The 15,740-nt window shown below is 51.9% G+C and overlaps 7 protein-coding genes across 7 annotated transcripts; 3 read left to right on the top strand and 4 right to left on the bottom strand.

Moving 5' to 3' along the window:
* Window positions 1–94: 94 nt before the first annotated feature.
* Window positions 95–1,197, bottom strand: BCR38DRAFT_482531 (uncharacterized protein; the record flags this gene model as incomplete). The annotated part of the gene is made up of 2 exons (XM_040863518.1): window positions 95–670; window positions 742–1,197. 2 exons carry the CDS (start codon window positions 1,195–1,197, stop codon window positions 95–97), a joined length of 1,032 nt encoding a protein of 343 aa, XP_040719346.1.
* Window positions 1,198–2,708: 1,511 nt separating this feature from the next.
* Window positions 2,709–4,438, top strand: BCR38DRAFT_335513 (amino acid/polyamine transporter I; the record flags this gene model as incomplete). The annotated part of the gene is made up of 2 exons (XM_040855392.1): window positions 2,709–2,864; window positions 2,942–4,438. The coding sequence occupies 2 exons, from the start codon at window positions 2,709–2,711 to the stop codon at window positions 4,436–4,438; spliced, it is 1,653 nt and encodes a 550-aa protein (XP_040719345.1).
* Window positions 4,439–4,938: 500 nt separating this feature from the next.
* BCR38DRAFT_387087 (cyclophilin-like domain-containing protein) lies at window positions 4,939–6,841 on the bottom strand (the record flags this gene model as incomplete). Its single annotated transcript, XM_040857496.1, has 2 exons — window positions 5,199–6,841; window positions 4,939–5,135 (listed from the first exon to the last, which is right to left on the bottom strand). The coding sequence occupies exons 1-2, from the start codon at window positions 6,463–6,465 to the stop codon at window positions 4,939–4,941; spliced, it is 1,464 nt and encodes a 487-aa protein (XP_040719344.1). The 5' UTR covers window positions 6,466–6,841.
* Window positions 6,842–7,609: 768 nt separating this feature from the next.
* On the bottom strand, window positions 7,610–8,092 carry BCR38DRAFT_322149 (uncharacterized protein; the record flags this gene model as incomplete). Its single annotated transcript, XM_040854778.1, has 1 exon — window positions 7,610–8,092. A coding segment is annotated over one exon (483 nt), but the record flags the coding sequence as incomplete, so codon positions are not given.
* Window positions 8,093–10,859: 2,767 nt separating this feature from the next.
* BCR38DRAFT_425168 (uncharacterized protein) lies at window positions 10,860–12,011 on the top strand. The gene has a single exon (XM_040859703.1). It carries the CDS (start codon window positions 11,338–11,340, stop codon window positions 11,833–11,835), a length of 498 nt encoding a protein of 165 aa, XP_040719342.1. The 5' UTR covers window positions 10,860–11,337; the 3' UTR covers window positions 11,836–12,011.
* A 759-nt stretch (window positions 12,012–12,770) lies between these two features.
* On the bottom strand, window positions 12,771–14,053 carry BCR38DRAFT_482527 (uncharacterized protein; the record flags this gene model as incomplete). Its single annotated transcript, XM_040863517.1, has 2 exons — window positions 12,771–13,140; window positions 13,893–14,053. 2 exons carry the CDS (start codon window positions 14,051–14,053, stop codon window positions 12,771–12,773), a joined length of 531 nt encoding a protein of 176 aa, XP_040719341.1.
* A 37-nt stretch (window positions 14,054–14,090) lies between these two features.
* BCR38DRAFT_482526 (uncharacterized protein) lies at window positions 14,091–14,563 on the top strand (the record flags this gene model as incomplete). The annotated part of the gene is made up of 2 exons (XM_040863516.1): window positions 14,091–14,291; window positions 14,429–14,563. The coding sequence occupies 2 exons, from the start codon at window positions 14,091–14,093 to the stop codon at window positions 14,561–14,563; spliced, it is 336 nt and encodes a 111-aa protein (XP_040719340.1).
* Window positions 14,564–15,740: the final 1,177 nt, after the last annotated feature.

Raw genomic sequence — 15,740 nt, 5'->3', positions numbered from 1 at the left:
TACAATAATGTTATTTTGAAGCATTATATTCAGATATATGAAGAGCAAAAATACTCCGCAGTATCATACGCGAGGCCATGGATCTTCTATATCTTCACGAAAGCCCATACTCTGGCAAGCAGAACCCATGGAATGGCACAAGGCCCGTGTTGGGTTGACCAGTCAGAGATCCGCCTAGCACTTCATGTCCCTGCAACGAGAAGAGAACAAGCATCAGGTCGCCCTGAAGGTCGTCTGGCACCAAAATTCTGCGTAGAGGATTCGTCCCCATCCGTGGCCAATTCTGAACAAGCTCCATTCGGTCTGTGCCACGGTAGGGACCAGCCGCGTCTGCAACGCTGCGGACCTTGTATACAGCGCAGCGGGTGTCTACTCGTATATCGAGAGCGGAAGGGAGGGCGAGTCGGGTTGCGGCCAAGCTTTGTCCCATGTCTCGGTGCAATGTCCCCGGCTCGGTTTTACGTTCCTTGAACCCGCCCAGGAAGCAGGCCCCATACTCCTTGAGGACCGCCCCGACATCGTCGCCTACTTCCAATACCCGCCTTCTCGCGGGCGATCGAACCAGCCGCAGCGCCCACTTTTCTTCGGTGATTACATCTCTCATCTTTATGGTCAAGCTCTTCACGACAGTTCTCCTGTCTAGAACAGCGAATACCAGAGCGCTGATGAGCTGGATCAGATTTCTATCGTACTGCACAACGACATGCCGCACCGACATGCTAGTCGCCATGAACAGCATACCGTACTTGGTAATGTTATCGCAGCTCCAGCGCTTGACTGCTTCCATTCCAAGACATCGGTATCGACGTTGAACCAAGGTGTTTTGCCGGCGTTGCACGTGCGCTCTAGAGCAGTATCTTCCACGTCATCACTCACGCCATATTGTTCATGGTCAGTCGCGGTGAAGAGGTATTGTTTCAGCAATTCCCTATCGATACTCAGGCGCCGATAGAACTTTCGTGTTTCCGCACGGGACTCGTGATTAACGAAGAAGAGCGCCGGTGGAGGCGATTCCGGGTACATGTAATCGCTGCTAAGCATGTAATGCGCCCACCAGTCTGACTCAGATGCCCAATTCCAAGCATCCATATTCATGCGAAGACGGACATAGACAGTACGTTGCGGAAGCGCGTGTTGCCATATCTTGACACGCAGCTCGGCGGGGAAGAGGCTGAATTGGGGGAAGGACAGTTCCATTTGAAGGTGTCACATGTGTCACCTTCTGTGGACCAAGATGGTGTTGGGGTGCTTCAGTTTTGAAGATGAGTGAGATGTAAAGGAGAGAGTTCGAAACAGGCGACAGACTGACGTTGAAGAAGCAAGACGTACGTTATGTGGGCCAAGAGAGCCAAGCAGCCAAGGAGCCAAGAAGCCAAGAGGCAGGTGAGTTCTCACGGGAATCGCTCCCGAGTATTGCGGCACAGGCGGAGGTTGCCAACACGGCTGATAGTGCACGGTGCTTGTGTCGCCTGCAATGCAAGAACACTGGCAGTCGTGACAGGCTCTCCGACGATAGAAGGGCACTTGAACAGTGCTGACTCGGGTGACAAATGACAAGCTTGGTAAGTTGAGATACCGACTCTAGTGGAATGTATAGTCAAGAGATAGTTGCTATCCAACAATTTATCGATTTCCATAACAGCGTGTTGCTTCAATATTCGAAAGAAATATGACGGTGACACGAGATGAGATCGATGGTACGCGAGTCATCGTGGGTATTAATTCTGGGGTGAGCGCCCCAGAGAGCTTGGGCTGAGGAAGGGTACACCTCTAGCCGTCAAACCAACGGATCCCGCCATCTGCTGCCTGCACGGTGCACACTTTGTGGAGTATGTTGTAGCCCCCAGCCGCACGTTTGAGCATCGACCTATTCTTCATGATTCGGGTTTACCTGGACATCTTGTAAATGCAGTCTCAAGGTCGATGTGGGTGTCATATTTACCCTGCCGATTCAACTGGGAAGTGAGCTAGTCTATCCATAGAGCAGTCATTTAAATGTATGGGTTCCGGCGCAGAGTTGCCGAGGTCCCCTCGTTCAAAGTGAGTGTCAGGCGTGCTGACGGGCTTGAATGCCATCAAGCTTCCTGACACACGACACCCCCCGCAAAGCTGATAACAACAGATCCTAGTCCAATTGTCGCAATCTTTCTCCAGGCTATCTTTGGATGTCATTACGCATATTCGAACGATTGGCGTAAGAAGCAACTCATCTTTCCTTGCTCATCTCAACTAAAGGTAAGTACTTTAAAAGCAGGTCACGACGCCCAGCTGCACCCCACGTCCTATCAGATCCAACGGCACTGGTGTTCGGGCTGACCGAGACAAAGTCCATGTCGCATGCATGCCTGCGACAAGCTGGTACCTTATCTGCAGACCGCAGCAGCTATCTCTGACATGGGGGTTGGCAAATCACGATGCAACCTTTCCGAGGGTGACGGCCTGTCGTTGGCGTGGGATTGGACTGTTGCAAGGGAGACGACGAGATAGCGAAGCTACCCGTGTAGCTACCAGCGCAGCTCACAGGGCAGTAAGCAACGAAGCAAGCGATAAATGGCAGTTCCCAGCCGGGTGGGAACGATGTAACCCGCTGGCTGCTGTGAGACGCCGGCGCGCAAGGAGCATCGTGACATTTCAACATTGGCAACCGACTTTGAGGGCCTCATCGGGATTCGCAACATTCGCCACGAGGGCTCAACGATACGCGAATAATGGCAGCCGATTCACTTCCAGTTGCTGAACGGCGGCACACCTCCAACACGGTGGCCGAGGCAGACGAGAATCGCCTGGCGCAATTCGGGTACAAGCAGGAATTGAAGCGCGATTGGGGTCTCGCGCATAACTTTGGTGTTTCGTTCTCCATCATTGTACGATGCCCCTGGCTTTGCAGCATTCCCCGTTGCGATGAGCTCCTCAACCCAACTGAATAGCTGACCATGCCCAGAGTGTCATCACCGGCATTACCACCCTCTTCAGCTACGGCCTCAACACAGGCGGGCCCGCCGTAATGTCCATTGGCTGGATCGTCGTCTCTCTCTTCACCATGACCGTAGCCATCGCCATGGCCGAAATCGTCTCCGCCATCCCCACCTCCGGCGGTCCTTACTTCTGGGCGGCCCTGCTGGCGCCTCCCAAATATTCCCCCTTTGCTGCCTGGCTAACAGGTTGGTTCAACCTCCTGGGTCAAGTCGCCGTCACGACCGGCATCTCCTTCGGCCTTGCCAACCTGATCGCCACAGCCGCCACCGTGAAAAATGCCGGCTACGAAGCCACCTCCGCCAAGACAATCGGCATCTATGCCGCTGTCCTCGTGTCTCACGGCCTCGTCAACAGCTTTGGCGTCCACGTGCTGCGGTTCCTCAACAACGCTTCCATCATCCTGCACTCGGCGGGCGTAACCGCGCTCTGCATCGCCGTCCTCGCCCAAGCGCCGACCCACCAGCCCGGCTCTTTTGTGTTTGGCCAGTTCTACGACGGCACGGGCATCGACGGTGAAGGCTGGTCGGTCCGCGCCAGCACGGGGTACGTGGTCGTATGCGGATCGCTCCTCTCGCAGTACACGCTCACCGGCTTCGACGCCTCGGCGCACTTATCTGAAGAAACCAAAAAGGCCTCCTGGTCCGCCCCCATCGGCGTCGTATCATCGGTTGGCTTCTCGGCTCTTTTTGGATTTTTCGTCCTCATGGCTCTGCTCTTTTCTATCCAGGACTTCGACACGACGCTCGATTCAGAGTATGGCCAGCCCGTGCTGCAAATCTTTGTTGATGTCTTTGGCGAGGATGGTGCGCTAGCGTTGTTCAGCTTGGTCATGGTCTGCGTGTGGCATTGCGGATTGTTCTCCATGACGAGCAACAGCCGCATGATGTTTGCTTTCGCGCGGGATGGAGGAATTCATCCCTTTTTCCATCAGGTCGACGCAAGGTTCCGATCTCCGATTCGCGCGGTGTGGTTAGCAGCAACCTTGTCTTTCATCCTGGCCTTACCGAGTCTAGGGAGCAGTGTAGCCTTCTCGGCGGCTACGTCGATAGCCACCATCGGGTTATATATCTCGTACGGCCTACCCATCGCCATCGGTCTTATTTTCCATGAGAACTTCACGGCCATGAAGGGCCCCTTTAATCTGGGGCCTTTTTCAAAGATCGTGGCCCTGGTCGCGGTGTTGTGGATTATGTGTATCACCGTTGTGTTCTGTCTGCCGACCAGCAATCCTGTCTCGGACCAGACGCTCAATTATACCGTCGTGGCAGTGGGGATTATTGCTGTAGGGGCGACGGGCGCATGGGTGCTGTGGGCAAGGAAATGGTTTACGGGGCCGGCGACGGAGGTGAGTGAGGCGATGCGGTTGAGTGTTGATCCGACAGAGCCGGGCGCGCTAGAGATGAGGGAGAAGCAAGTCGCCGGTAAGGAGGTCAAGAATATATCGGAGCCTGTTAGCGAGTAGACATCGGAACTAGGAGGGGCGGAAAGGGGGATATCAGTGCGTGAAAGGGTATGGTTTGCAGAATTGGTATCAAGGGTTGGGAAGGGGCAATTGGTCGTGTGTTTTTATGGTACTATTTGGTTATAGTGCTCACTTGAACGTCCATCCGATGCTAATATGCTTGATTAATGCTCCAAGTATCAACTGGCCCAGTACCCCTATCCGTCTCATAGATTAACACACTTGATCTCCGTACGTTTCTCTGTATCGCTCGGTGTTGTGCAAGTGCGGTCCAAGCTTTTACTCGTTTCTTCCCAAGCTACCCTTTCGCGATGCGAAGAGACAGTCGAAATATGTGACCATGAGAATTCAAACGTGGAAACTAGCAGGAAGACGAAATGGCAGATGAGAGGACTTGGAATGTACTCTCGAAGCCCCTGGACTGAGCCGTCTGTTGGATTGCGCTGCAAGTAGCAAATTGGGTATATTCATCTGATTCAGGGGTTCATGAACTACCGTCGTCAATAGTCATCGTACCGCCTATCACGTCCCCTGTCTCTATCACCGCCACGATCCCTACGATCCCTATCATCATGACGAGGCCGGCGGTCATTGTCGCTACCCCACCGGTCTCGACCCCTGGTACTGTCATATGGCTTTTCCCTCCTGGGACTTCGACTCCTGCTGCGACTCCGCCTACGGGACTCCCTTTCCCAGTCTCTGTGTCCTCCGCCCCGTTCACCCCGATTGTTAAACCCTCTGGCCCTTCCTCTGCCTCTACCCCTATCACTACCACCACGACCACATTCATCGCGTCTTGGAGGCTCATCCTCATCCCCTCTTCCGTCCTTATCACGTTGCCTCGCATGTCTCCCCTTCATCTCCTCATCGCCGTACACCATGCCATACCCATCATCCCTCTCCGCCCTCCCACCATCAACCCGATACTTCCTCCACTTCTCCAGATTTTCCACTCCACCCCATCCACCACCACCACCACCACCACCACCACCCTGCTTTCTCTTCGTATTCTCCCCATTCCGCCACACGTCACTCAATTTACTCACACTCTGCGAGAAATCGACATGGATCCTCCGATCATCAATCAGCACGTCCTGCATCTTGAAATACGCCTTCTCCGCGCCGTCCTTCTCGTCAAACTCGATGAAGGCATACTGTAGACTATCCCCCGTTTTCTTGTCCCGGATAACCTCGCACGATAGGATCTTTCCGAAGCGCGAGAATATGAGCTCAAGGTCGGCGTCCGTCGTGACGGGGTTCAGCTTGCACACGAATAGGATGTTCTCCGGCGGTTTGACTTCGGCGAATGGTAGATCGCCCATCATTTCCAGTGTCAGAGCTTGCGCCCGCGCTTCCGTCTCCCGTCGCTTTTTCTCAGCAGCTTCTTCATCTACTTCGGCGTCTAGGTCGGCATCTTCCGGTATCCGCACCGTTGCAAGTTGCGCCTTGCTCGGCGGCGGAGAAGCGGACGGCTCGCGCAGTGAAGGGGGGTCTGGATAAGGATCGTCGAGGATTATCGTGTGTTTGATGCGCATGTCAACGAGCGGATGGCCATCTTTATCCGTAATCGCCTTATCAATCTTCTCGAGCGCATCGAACCCCTCAACCACCTTCCCGAATATCGCCACCTTGCCATCGAGATAATCAGTATTCTCCCCCAGCGTAACGATGAACTGGCTCCCCGCGAGTTTTACTTCAGGATCCGACGGATGGGGTACCGTGGCCATGGACACGGTGCCGCGCTCGATGTGCTTGAGTTTGGGGTGGAAGGTCGCGGGGAAGGTACGTTTCGCCGCTGATGAAGCCAAAAGGCCCCAGACGGAGGAACCGCCATCGGAGGCAGTGGAGAAGGGGCCGAGGGGGTCGCCTGTTTGAAAGGAGAAGGAGGGGCGGATGGAGTGGATGGGCGAGAAGTTGTAGTATTTCAGCTTGCAGAGCTTGAGGAAGTTCTCGCATTCTTTAGGGGCGTAGTCGACTAGCAGGTCGATGACAATGTCGCCTGCGCTCGTTTCGAGGAGGACTGACATCTTGGAGGGTATTGGGTGTCAACCTCGCTGTTGACTAGATCGATTGAGGAAAATGATATCGATGTCAATTCATGAGGCTGCGAAGGTTGAATGGTCCAAGTTTTCAGCCTCGTCGCGGTCGCATTGAACGCCAGAAATAATAGCTGTGGCGCAAAGTTGCGGCGCCTGAAGAACTATAGCCACAGCACATCTTCCAGCCCCGTGCTGCCCTGTGCAAATCCAGACCTGCGATATTGCCTTGGCAGTCGAATATCCACAGTCTAGATCCCTGCCGGCGATAGGTGTTGATAAGGTTCAAAACTTGAATTTTTACGGAGTACGGGGGGCCTCGCATGGGCTGCCCAAAAATAGGAACCAAGAAATGCTTCATGTCACCACATTATTTCTTGCGTGCCACAAATTGGCACCCACTTTATTTTCATAAGTGCTAGACCTGAATGGAGTCAGGCGTCCAGGTCTGCCCCAGGATTTTAGGCGAAAAATGCCGCGGTGGGGAAACTGAGGGACTGAAACCCCGTGAACCAAATGAAAGAGATCACGCATTGAAGCGGATCGCAACACGGAGGCACATGTGGAGGCGTAATGGGGCGGTGTTGGAGAGAAACTTTGGAGAGTCACACCATTCACCAATTCAGCGCTTCGAATGGTCGCGAGCTGCTGCTGTCATGCAACCCTTTGTTGTGCGGCCCTTTGTTTGCTTGTGCTGTGATTGGCACACTCTAATTCGTATCAGAGGTTTAGTAGTTTCTGATCACGGCGTATGTGCCAGATAGTATTGCCTAAGACAGTGATAATGATTAAGGTCGGTCTATATCTTTAGTACTACGCATCGCATGGTATCAATCCTCCACCGCTTACACATCTGTCCTGTGTGTGCCTTTTGTCTTGATGCATATTTGTTGAAATTCCACCGTGGAATGCAAATGCACACCCCAACCCCGGACTCCGTGATGTAGACACAAGAAGCAGATAATCAAGCCTCATATCCCCAACATGCTCCCAGTTGAGCGCCGTTTTAACACCGTACATAGCATTCGTCCTTGCGCGATTTTCCGTCCTCGACCACCTCCGCATCTTCCACCCTCCCTCTTTCGGGGTTATCCTTGATAGTGGGAATGATAGTCCGTCTCGATTTCTAGTCGATACTCCCATTACTCCTCCTCCGTCGACCTATTCTCAGTTCGCGCTCGGTGTCCATCAGGCGTGATTGGACCCATGTGCGCATCGTCCGATCTTTACGAACAGTCTCACAATTGAGCAGTTCTGTAAGCGCCCGCTTGATGCCCTCATTGACATCGCATAGCTTCTGCTCGTCGACCGCCATCTCCATCACGATGTCTTCATCGAGGACGGTGTCCAATGAATTGGCGACCGAGTAACCTTGGGAACCCGACCGCGATGCGGAAGAGTGGCCACCTGACGATCGCTTGTGGTTTCGGGATCGCGAGGGTGATGTGTGTTTGCTAGATGTGGGAGAGAAGCTGATGGATCGCGTCGGCGAGAGTGAAGGCGAAGTGCCTGTTGTAGCAGATGAATAAGTTGGGCAGAGTTCGTGCATGTGTTGCCGCAGCTCCTCGTGCTGACTCTGTAGCAGAAGGTACTTCTGCATGGCGAAGTCGCCGTTGTGTAGAGTCGGAGACTCTGTATAGTATCCGTCGGAGTACCCCATTGTTGCAAGATGTGTGTCGACATTCATTGTAAGCGGCTGCCGTCGAGAAAAGACTACTAATGGTGTGCGCATCGGAGGTGCTTTGGTAGTTTGGGGGGAGAATTTGGGTTGGTTTGCTCAGCATATGACGGTAGAATGAGTATTTTCTCGTGCCCAGAAATATGTTCTCGAAGGGTGAAATGGAAGAAAGGCTAGAATGTCAGGGGATTCGATGTGCCGGTATTTCAGGAGCAAAGACCGCAATTAAAGGTCGTCGCTTCTGATCGACCCTAGCCGTGAAACTAAGGTATAAGTGGGTTGCGAGTTGATTGCCGGTCAAGGGTGTCGCCGATCTCAATTGCTTCTTATTATCATACCGCGTTACACAAGAAATGAGGAATGACGTCGACAGCTTGTTGATGGGTTTGGTAAAGTGACTGAGCAACCACTTAATTGACAAAGACACAAAACCTGTTGTTCAGCTGGTGGGAAGATGGGGTGGAGGTGGAGATGCGATGCGAGCCTCGATCTTTTTAACCCAAGAGCTCCAGCACGACTAGCTCCGTTGCGAGCCCGGGATCTCGACCTGAGGAAACGAGGGTCTGAGCTGCCAAGGTTGCGAGCGCACAGCAATCCGCCGCCCAAACAGCCTGGAAGTCCAGGATAGTAAGTCCAGATGAATCCAAAGGGGGTAGGTCAGTGTAGTCGGGGAGCTCAGACTGCAGCTATCCTGGCCTGGTGCGAGGGGTGATGCGCCAACGCAGAATTCGGTCGCAGTGCAACAAGGTTGGCGCCGGCAGCTATCGAGCGCGGCTAGGACCCTAATTGGCTTCGGTCGTTTGTCCTTGCGTCTGGGAGGGTGTTCTGGGTGCCCTTCAGTGCAGGTTGGCGATACGGTATATGTTCACATGTCGCTTGAATCGGACCACGCGAATGGGTGTGGAGGGGAGATAGGGCAGCACCGGGAGGGATTTCAGCACAGTGGTGCGAGATGAGGTGATGGCATGGGGATGTGAAGTGTCCGGTGGCGGCGACTGGATCTTGTCCAAATGCCCAATGTCACCATGGGCTTGCTAGCTTTGTGAGAATGCCAGGTCGCTTCCAGCGGTGCCTTGGAGGTGATAACGTCAAGTTGGGGCTCCGGGTAATCGTATCCAGGAACACTTCGGATGGCTTGCGGAAAGTGATGCGCTAGAATGGCCCAGCTAGGGATAACCCGCAATGGGTTTTGGCGAACACTTGCACTATGACGAACGAGACCGCGTGTGATGGCACTGACGGCGATATGGTAGAAATTAGGTGGCGCAAGCTGGCGTATCTGATGGGGGAGATTGCGTCTTAGAAACACGAGAGTGACAATTGTCAAGTCAAGATAGTACAATGCGGCGTTGCAGGTGGGCAGGGGAATGCTGATATTCAGCGGGATGCGGGTGGTACCAAGGTCCGAAGATGTCGAGATGAATCAAAAATGCCGAGTCTGGGGTTGCAGAGTCCCAAAGCTGGAGGCGATCTCGTGGAATGGTAGCTTTTGTTGCGGTATCAGATGGCGATTCCGAGACTGGTTGCTGGGGTATCGTACGGTAATAGGCAGATTTCAGGATGTTTAACGCAGCTATTACTATGTATGTATTTGCTTCGGTAGGTCCGGTCCGATGCGTTATCAATAAATCGCTTTGCCCGTGCGTGTGTGGGTTGGCGATATGCAGGTTTATCGTGTCAAATGCAGGCAAGATGCAGGATTTCCAAGCTTGCCCCTGCTAGTTTGGGATGATTTTGAAAAGTGGCGCGAGTTGGGCTGGGGATCGATAGGCGTCTATATATCGCACTGGACTGAAGAGAGAGACGAGAAGACAACTTGGAGCAGAGCTTTCGCCAATTTGAGGATGACGAATTCCCGTCCAATGCCACAGATACAGCCCTTTCGTAGGGTCGAAGTGACGTAGATTGTTCCAAACGATTAGCACCTCATGACAGCCTTGGGCAGCCTGGCTCGGAATCCTTCCCCTCAATCAAGCCAAGCACGTTTACATGCTCCTTTCGATAATTGATTCCCGGATCAGCGTGCTGCCCAGACATGAACCACAGTTTGTAGCTCATTTTTTCATCATAATGATAACAGGAATCTCCACAGATGCAACGTTGTCGGATTGTGCAATAAAGTACTACGGTATCAGGCCAAAGTTTTCACCCCCTTGACAAGTACCAGTGGACTACTGCCAAGGTAACGCTATACTGATTCTTACCGATTCTTACCTAGCCTATTCATACTAACGAAAAGGTACTTCCACCTCTGATTCCAACTTGCTGTTAACGCGTCCTAATTATCGCGTATGTAGCAACTACAATAGGGACTAAACACCTTACAGAAGCAGATCGCTAACGAATTCGAACCCTCCATTTCGACGGTGGTAAATCGAAAGCCGAAATTCAAACTACTACAACGTTTTCTTTTAATCTGATTAAGACAGCTGTTAAGGTCGCTTCAAGCCAGGTAGCTAAGAGTTGGCTCGTGCCTAGGTGGAGCACGATACAAACACACAATTGAAAACTTACCCATGATACCATAGTACAGATGCCCAGATGCCTAGATCGTCTTGGCGCTCCCCAAATTGACGGGAAAAACGGCGTCTCGGCAAGTTTGACCCAGTTTCTCGGGAAGGGGTCCGGATGACGAAATGACAGCCGTGGTCGCGACTCCAGGAATTGATGCGCTGGGGGGCTCTCGATTCACATTTCTCCTCTCGTACTATATACAGACACATGAAGTTGGAGATCGTGATCGAGTCGATGTTGCTTGCCAAGTAGGAACGGAGCCCGTCACCAGGACCTTCGACTCCTTCTCACTGCCGCCATGGTTTGATCGCCGGCATGTTCGCAGCCCATTTTGCAGATCGTTCTTTACGTGGTCAAGTGTGCATACCTTGCGCGAGGCTCACCTAGGCAAGATCTCGATACAGACCACGAGGTGTCACTAATTAAGGGCAAACTTACTTGCGCATCTATATATTGTTGCCAAACTTCAAGCTCTTCAAAATTTTACTTCAAACCGTCCCCCAGGCGCTCGCAAGTTTAGGAAGATCGAAGCTCCCCCGGAACTCAGCTCCGCAGGTCGCTACACCGACAAACAGCTAAGCTTTTTCGTTCAATCGCATCGATCAAATCATCGGGCTCGCAGCCCTTGGTGATCGACTTGCTGCTGCATTGGGGAGGGATGCACGTAGGGCATGATCGAATGGAGCCGACACCATGGAATTCTTGCTGCTGCACATGGACATTGCAAACAGGATGTGACCATTTTGCTAGAGGTAGTACCTGCAGCAAACGTGGCCAACAAGCATGAGCATGATGACGGATGGAACCACGGGCGGGAAGAGCGTTCTGGGGTTTCGCAAAGCAAACGGGCTGAGTGTTCTTTATCTTTTAAAACGCATTTTGAACGAAGTCGGGAAGGAATCAAGATTCTGTTCCCATTGCCGCCCATGACCTCATCGCCCACGCCGCGCTTGTTTCACTCACTATGCTGGTTCCCCACAAACCCCGAAGAGGCTGCCGGACAACGCGGCCGACCAATGATCGGATGTATTGCGCTGTTGCTCTCTGCCTCAACCCGGCATGATGGGTCTCGCGGCACTTGGAGGGCATCTGACCGGTGTCTACACTTCGCTAGGTGGCACAGAGGAACCCTGAACTCGAAGGGTCCCAGCCAGCCTGGTCTCGCTTGATATCATCAACAAGGCTACTCAATAGTTGACATTAGCCTGGGCTTGCGCACAACCCATCAGAGTTCGCCATTTGGGTACTGTGACACGAAGGTTGATGAATGTTGCTGACGGTGCTTGAGCCGCTAATATTTTCACAGCATTGACCGACAACGGTCGATTCATGAAGCTGTGTCCCCAGCAAGGTAGGAAGCTAAATGTTTTATTTTCTTATCATTCATTCAAAATTCCACGGTTCTAAATGGAGTGCAGCAGAATAGCAAAGCTGATAAGTATACCTGTACACATGCGCCTCCACGCCAGCTACCACTGACTCCACAACCTAACCCCCTCTCTCCAAAGCGGCGAGAATCACAGCTCCCAGATCCCAATCAGACTGATCCACAACAGCAATAGCGAAAATGGTTCAAGTACGACTTTGGAACTCAAACAACCCCAACTATGCAGCAAATATCATCCAAACGCGGCAGGGCCCTCAATATTCTCAAATCATAGTCTTGATGGCCAAAACCACAGTATTTGATTCCAAACCTTCTTGATCCGGAGAATGGAACCACATAAACACGTCGCGGAGCTCGTGGGCCACATTCTTGGTGAGAACAATGTCAACTTCGTCGGTGTTGTTCACGACGACAGGCCCTGGCGCTCCGTTTTGTATTGCCTCGTACTTGAGTACCCGATAAAGCCAGCGGCCAAGAAGACGACAGCCGATACAATAAGGGAGTATCTCTTCCAATTCTTGACGTAGAAAGATGCGGTCCTACGGCATGTCTGTGAGGCACAGGCGAATTGAAGGACAGCAACGACCGCGAAGGATATCATTTCGGGGACCGCGTAGAGCCAGATTGCAAGTCAGCCTATGGTGCCAAAATGCCGAGTGCTGTATTCTTGACCGAGAAGGGCAACGGCGATGAAGGAGACGATGGCAGACTTGGAACTCAGGAGTTTGCGGCCACGGGCTTGCGTTCCTGGTCTTTGATGTATTTGCCTCGGATGAGTTTGGTATAGGAGACGCGAAAGAAGGTGCGGTGGATGAGCTTGACGAGCGCGAGGAGGAGTTCGTAGAGGAGCACGGTGAATAACATCTCGGCTAGAGGCGAGATGTGGATTACCTCAGGGTCGCGCAGGATGGAGTGTATGTTTGGGTACGAATGAGACCCCACAAGGAAGAAGGGTCGCGGTCGAAAAGAGTACTTGGAAAGGCAAAAGTGAAGATGGCCTAGAGAGATGCTGGGCTTGCCTATGATTCTTACGGCGGCATACGCATGTGTGTAAGCCAGCCCACAGTCAAGACCGCCGGGGGGAAACCTGGGCAGTTGAGTTGCTCTCTAACCGTTTTCCATATCAACTTCATCATCTACCTCCGCTGAATGCAGCAAATATTGTTGACAGGAGATGTAAAGTTCGTGAGCGAGCATACAAGACAGCGCGAGGTAGATGGCATCTTAAAACTATGCTGGGTCCGATGCCACCTGCAAGCCATTCCTTAAAGCCACTTCTCAAGCTCGAAACGTGCGGAAAATGGCACTTCTTTTCTGCGAAGCTGACTGACGGTTTCGGATTAATAAGTGTTGATTGAAAGACCTCCAAGTCGCGCATATTTCGCTGGATCGTGAATTGGTCGAACGGGGAGTGCTCAGCTTCTGCAATCTGCATATGGAGATTCCGCCCAATTCTTAAATAATCTCTTTCGAGCACTCTTTATTGCGAAACGCAGCAGAATCGTCTCCCAATCTACTAGGAGTAATTAAAAGTCGTCCCGTTGTGGAATCCCCCAGCCTAAATCTCACCCACGATCGGTCAAATAACATCGCGTAGGACCCTACGATTTGAGCCCCTCTAACTATAGCAGCTACGATACCAGAGTCTGCGTGTTGGGGTACCTTTCTGCGGGTTTTGATCTGGACGATGCTTTAAGTCAGATCCCCACTGCTTACAGGGATCCTGTCTCTACATGGCCTGGGCACTTTAATGTACATAGCCGATGCAAGCAACTAGCCCAAATCCCAAACACAGTATTGTCCTTGTTTATGAAGGCGTCCATAGCTGCACTCCCTTACGCGTAGGTATGATGCTCCTGGACAACACAGGCGCCCTGGTCCCCGCCCAAATCATCGCCGGTGTCATCATCCGCCGGACCGGGCAATACCGCTGGGCCAACCTCCTCCGCTGGTTCATCGCGACTCTGGGAGACATGGACCAGCATATTATTGATGGTCATACTGATCGTAGTACCAAGTTTCGGTTTCAGCTTTCTCATGCCAGGCCTCAACAACAGTTTTCAGCGCGCCCTGCACCCTTGCGACAAATCCCACGCCGTCCTGCTTAACATGCTGCTCCACTTCGGCGGCAACTGTCTCAGCGCGGCTATCATGACAAGCATCTTCACTTATCAACTGCAGAATACATTGAGTAAGTTGCACCTGGAAGAGGATGTGCACATCACGGAGGCGATTGCGGTACTCAGGAAGCTGTCCCCTAGGAGCCCGAAGGCTTTGTTGGTTAAGGGTGTGCTGTGTTGGAGTCATTTAGGGTCGTCATCAAGTTTGGGACCGCGCTTTCGGGGTTTATGCTAATTCTGATGGCTTTTGTTAAGTGCCCGGCCCTGCCGGGGTTGCAGAAGGGGAATGATGAGGAGACGTCCAGGAAAGAGTCGGGGGTTATAGAGCCGAGCACGAGTATGGAGGCTAATTCGATGGAGCTGCAGAATCAGGATGAGTGCCACGCGTGAAGATGGATTGATATACATCAACATCTCTGCAAGGTACTTACCATTGTTTGACCTGATTATCTTTGATAGCGCCTAGCTGATCCTTTTCTCCAGATTCTTTGATGTCTATAGTGCTTATGCGTCACATGTTGGACTGCAGCCCCTTTTCCTGGATCTTTGGTGCTAGACGGCTGATTTAGAGTTTCTTCACTCCCACAGCCACTTGACCGGACCTTCCAGTAACTTCAGCCATACCGATCAGCCGCACTATCAGCTCGGATACAGTACGTACGCTGTCGTTGAATACTTACAAGGCTGTTATTGCCTATTGCGCTCTTCTAGAATCCTGGTTTCTCCAGTACCGCATTTGATTCTATCCTTTGTTATAGCTTGCAAAAAGTTCAGTAACACCTTCGACCCTGTATTCAACTGATAAACCTATCCAATCTTGTATAAATGCTCAAGATCATCCCGGCATTTGCGTCACCTCTCATCCAACAGTTGTAATCTTGATCTGCGGCCGAACCTCACAATACATTCTCGTAATATCATGGAGGATTGTGTTGTTTATTGAGCTACGTTAAGTTACGTCAGGTGCAGCGGCGGAATGCCACCTATCTAACCAGTGTACATTACCCCGGAGTAACTAGGGCTCCGCCAGTGGACTGCGTGCTACCAGTCCTCTGTTATAATATTACAGTAGCCCTATTACCACCGGTAAAGCGCACAACTTTCCACCAAAACAATTGAAGTTTATGGGGCCGACGCAAAAAAGGTCGAAAATAGAAAAGAAAAGAAACAGTTCTGTCATTTCACATCAATTATATTACGGACTGTCATTCGAAGACAAAGGAATTATTTGAACAATGTTTACTGTCAAATTGATCAACCTTTCAAGGCAGTCAGCAGGGTAACAAACAAAGCCACAGCTGGATAGAAGTATCCCTATACGGTTTTGTTGGACCTTCAGGAATAACACCTCTGATATATGTATCAGTATCTCTCGTATGCTCGGACATCACCAGCCCTCAAATAGGCAGCTAAGAGGCATATCATTTTGTATTAAGGCCCCTATGGCCACCTTCATTCACTTAATCTTTTGGTTGGACAGACATTCTGGTTCAAATGCAACACTATTTGCACACAATACGCCCAATAGCTCTCGTGCCATTCCACCGGGTGCATCCTTGCAGACCTC

Source organism: Pseudomassariella vexata (assembly GCF_002105095.1).
Source record: "Pseudomassariella vexata strain CBS 129021 chromosome Unknown BCR38scaffold_3, whole genome shotgun sequence".
NCBI classification, from domain to species: Eukaryota; Fungi; Ascomycota; class Sordariomycetes; order Amphisphaeriales; family Pseudomassariaceae; genus Pseudomassariella; species Pseudomassariella vexata.
This window is presented reverse-complemented; position numbering and strand designations above follow the sequence as displayed.

Coding starts and splice junctions, on each gene's coding strand:
- BCR38DRAFT_425168 (XM_040859703.1), top strand. CDS start 11,338: ATGATCGAATGGAGCCGACACCATGGAATTCTTGCTGCTGCACATGGA.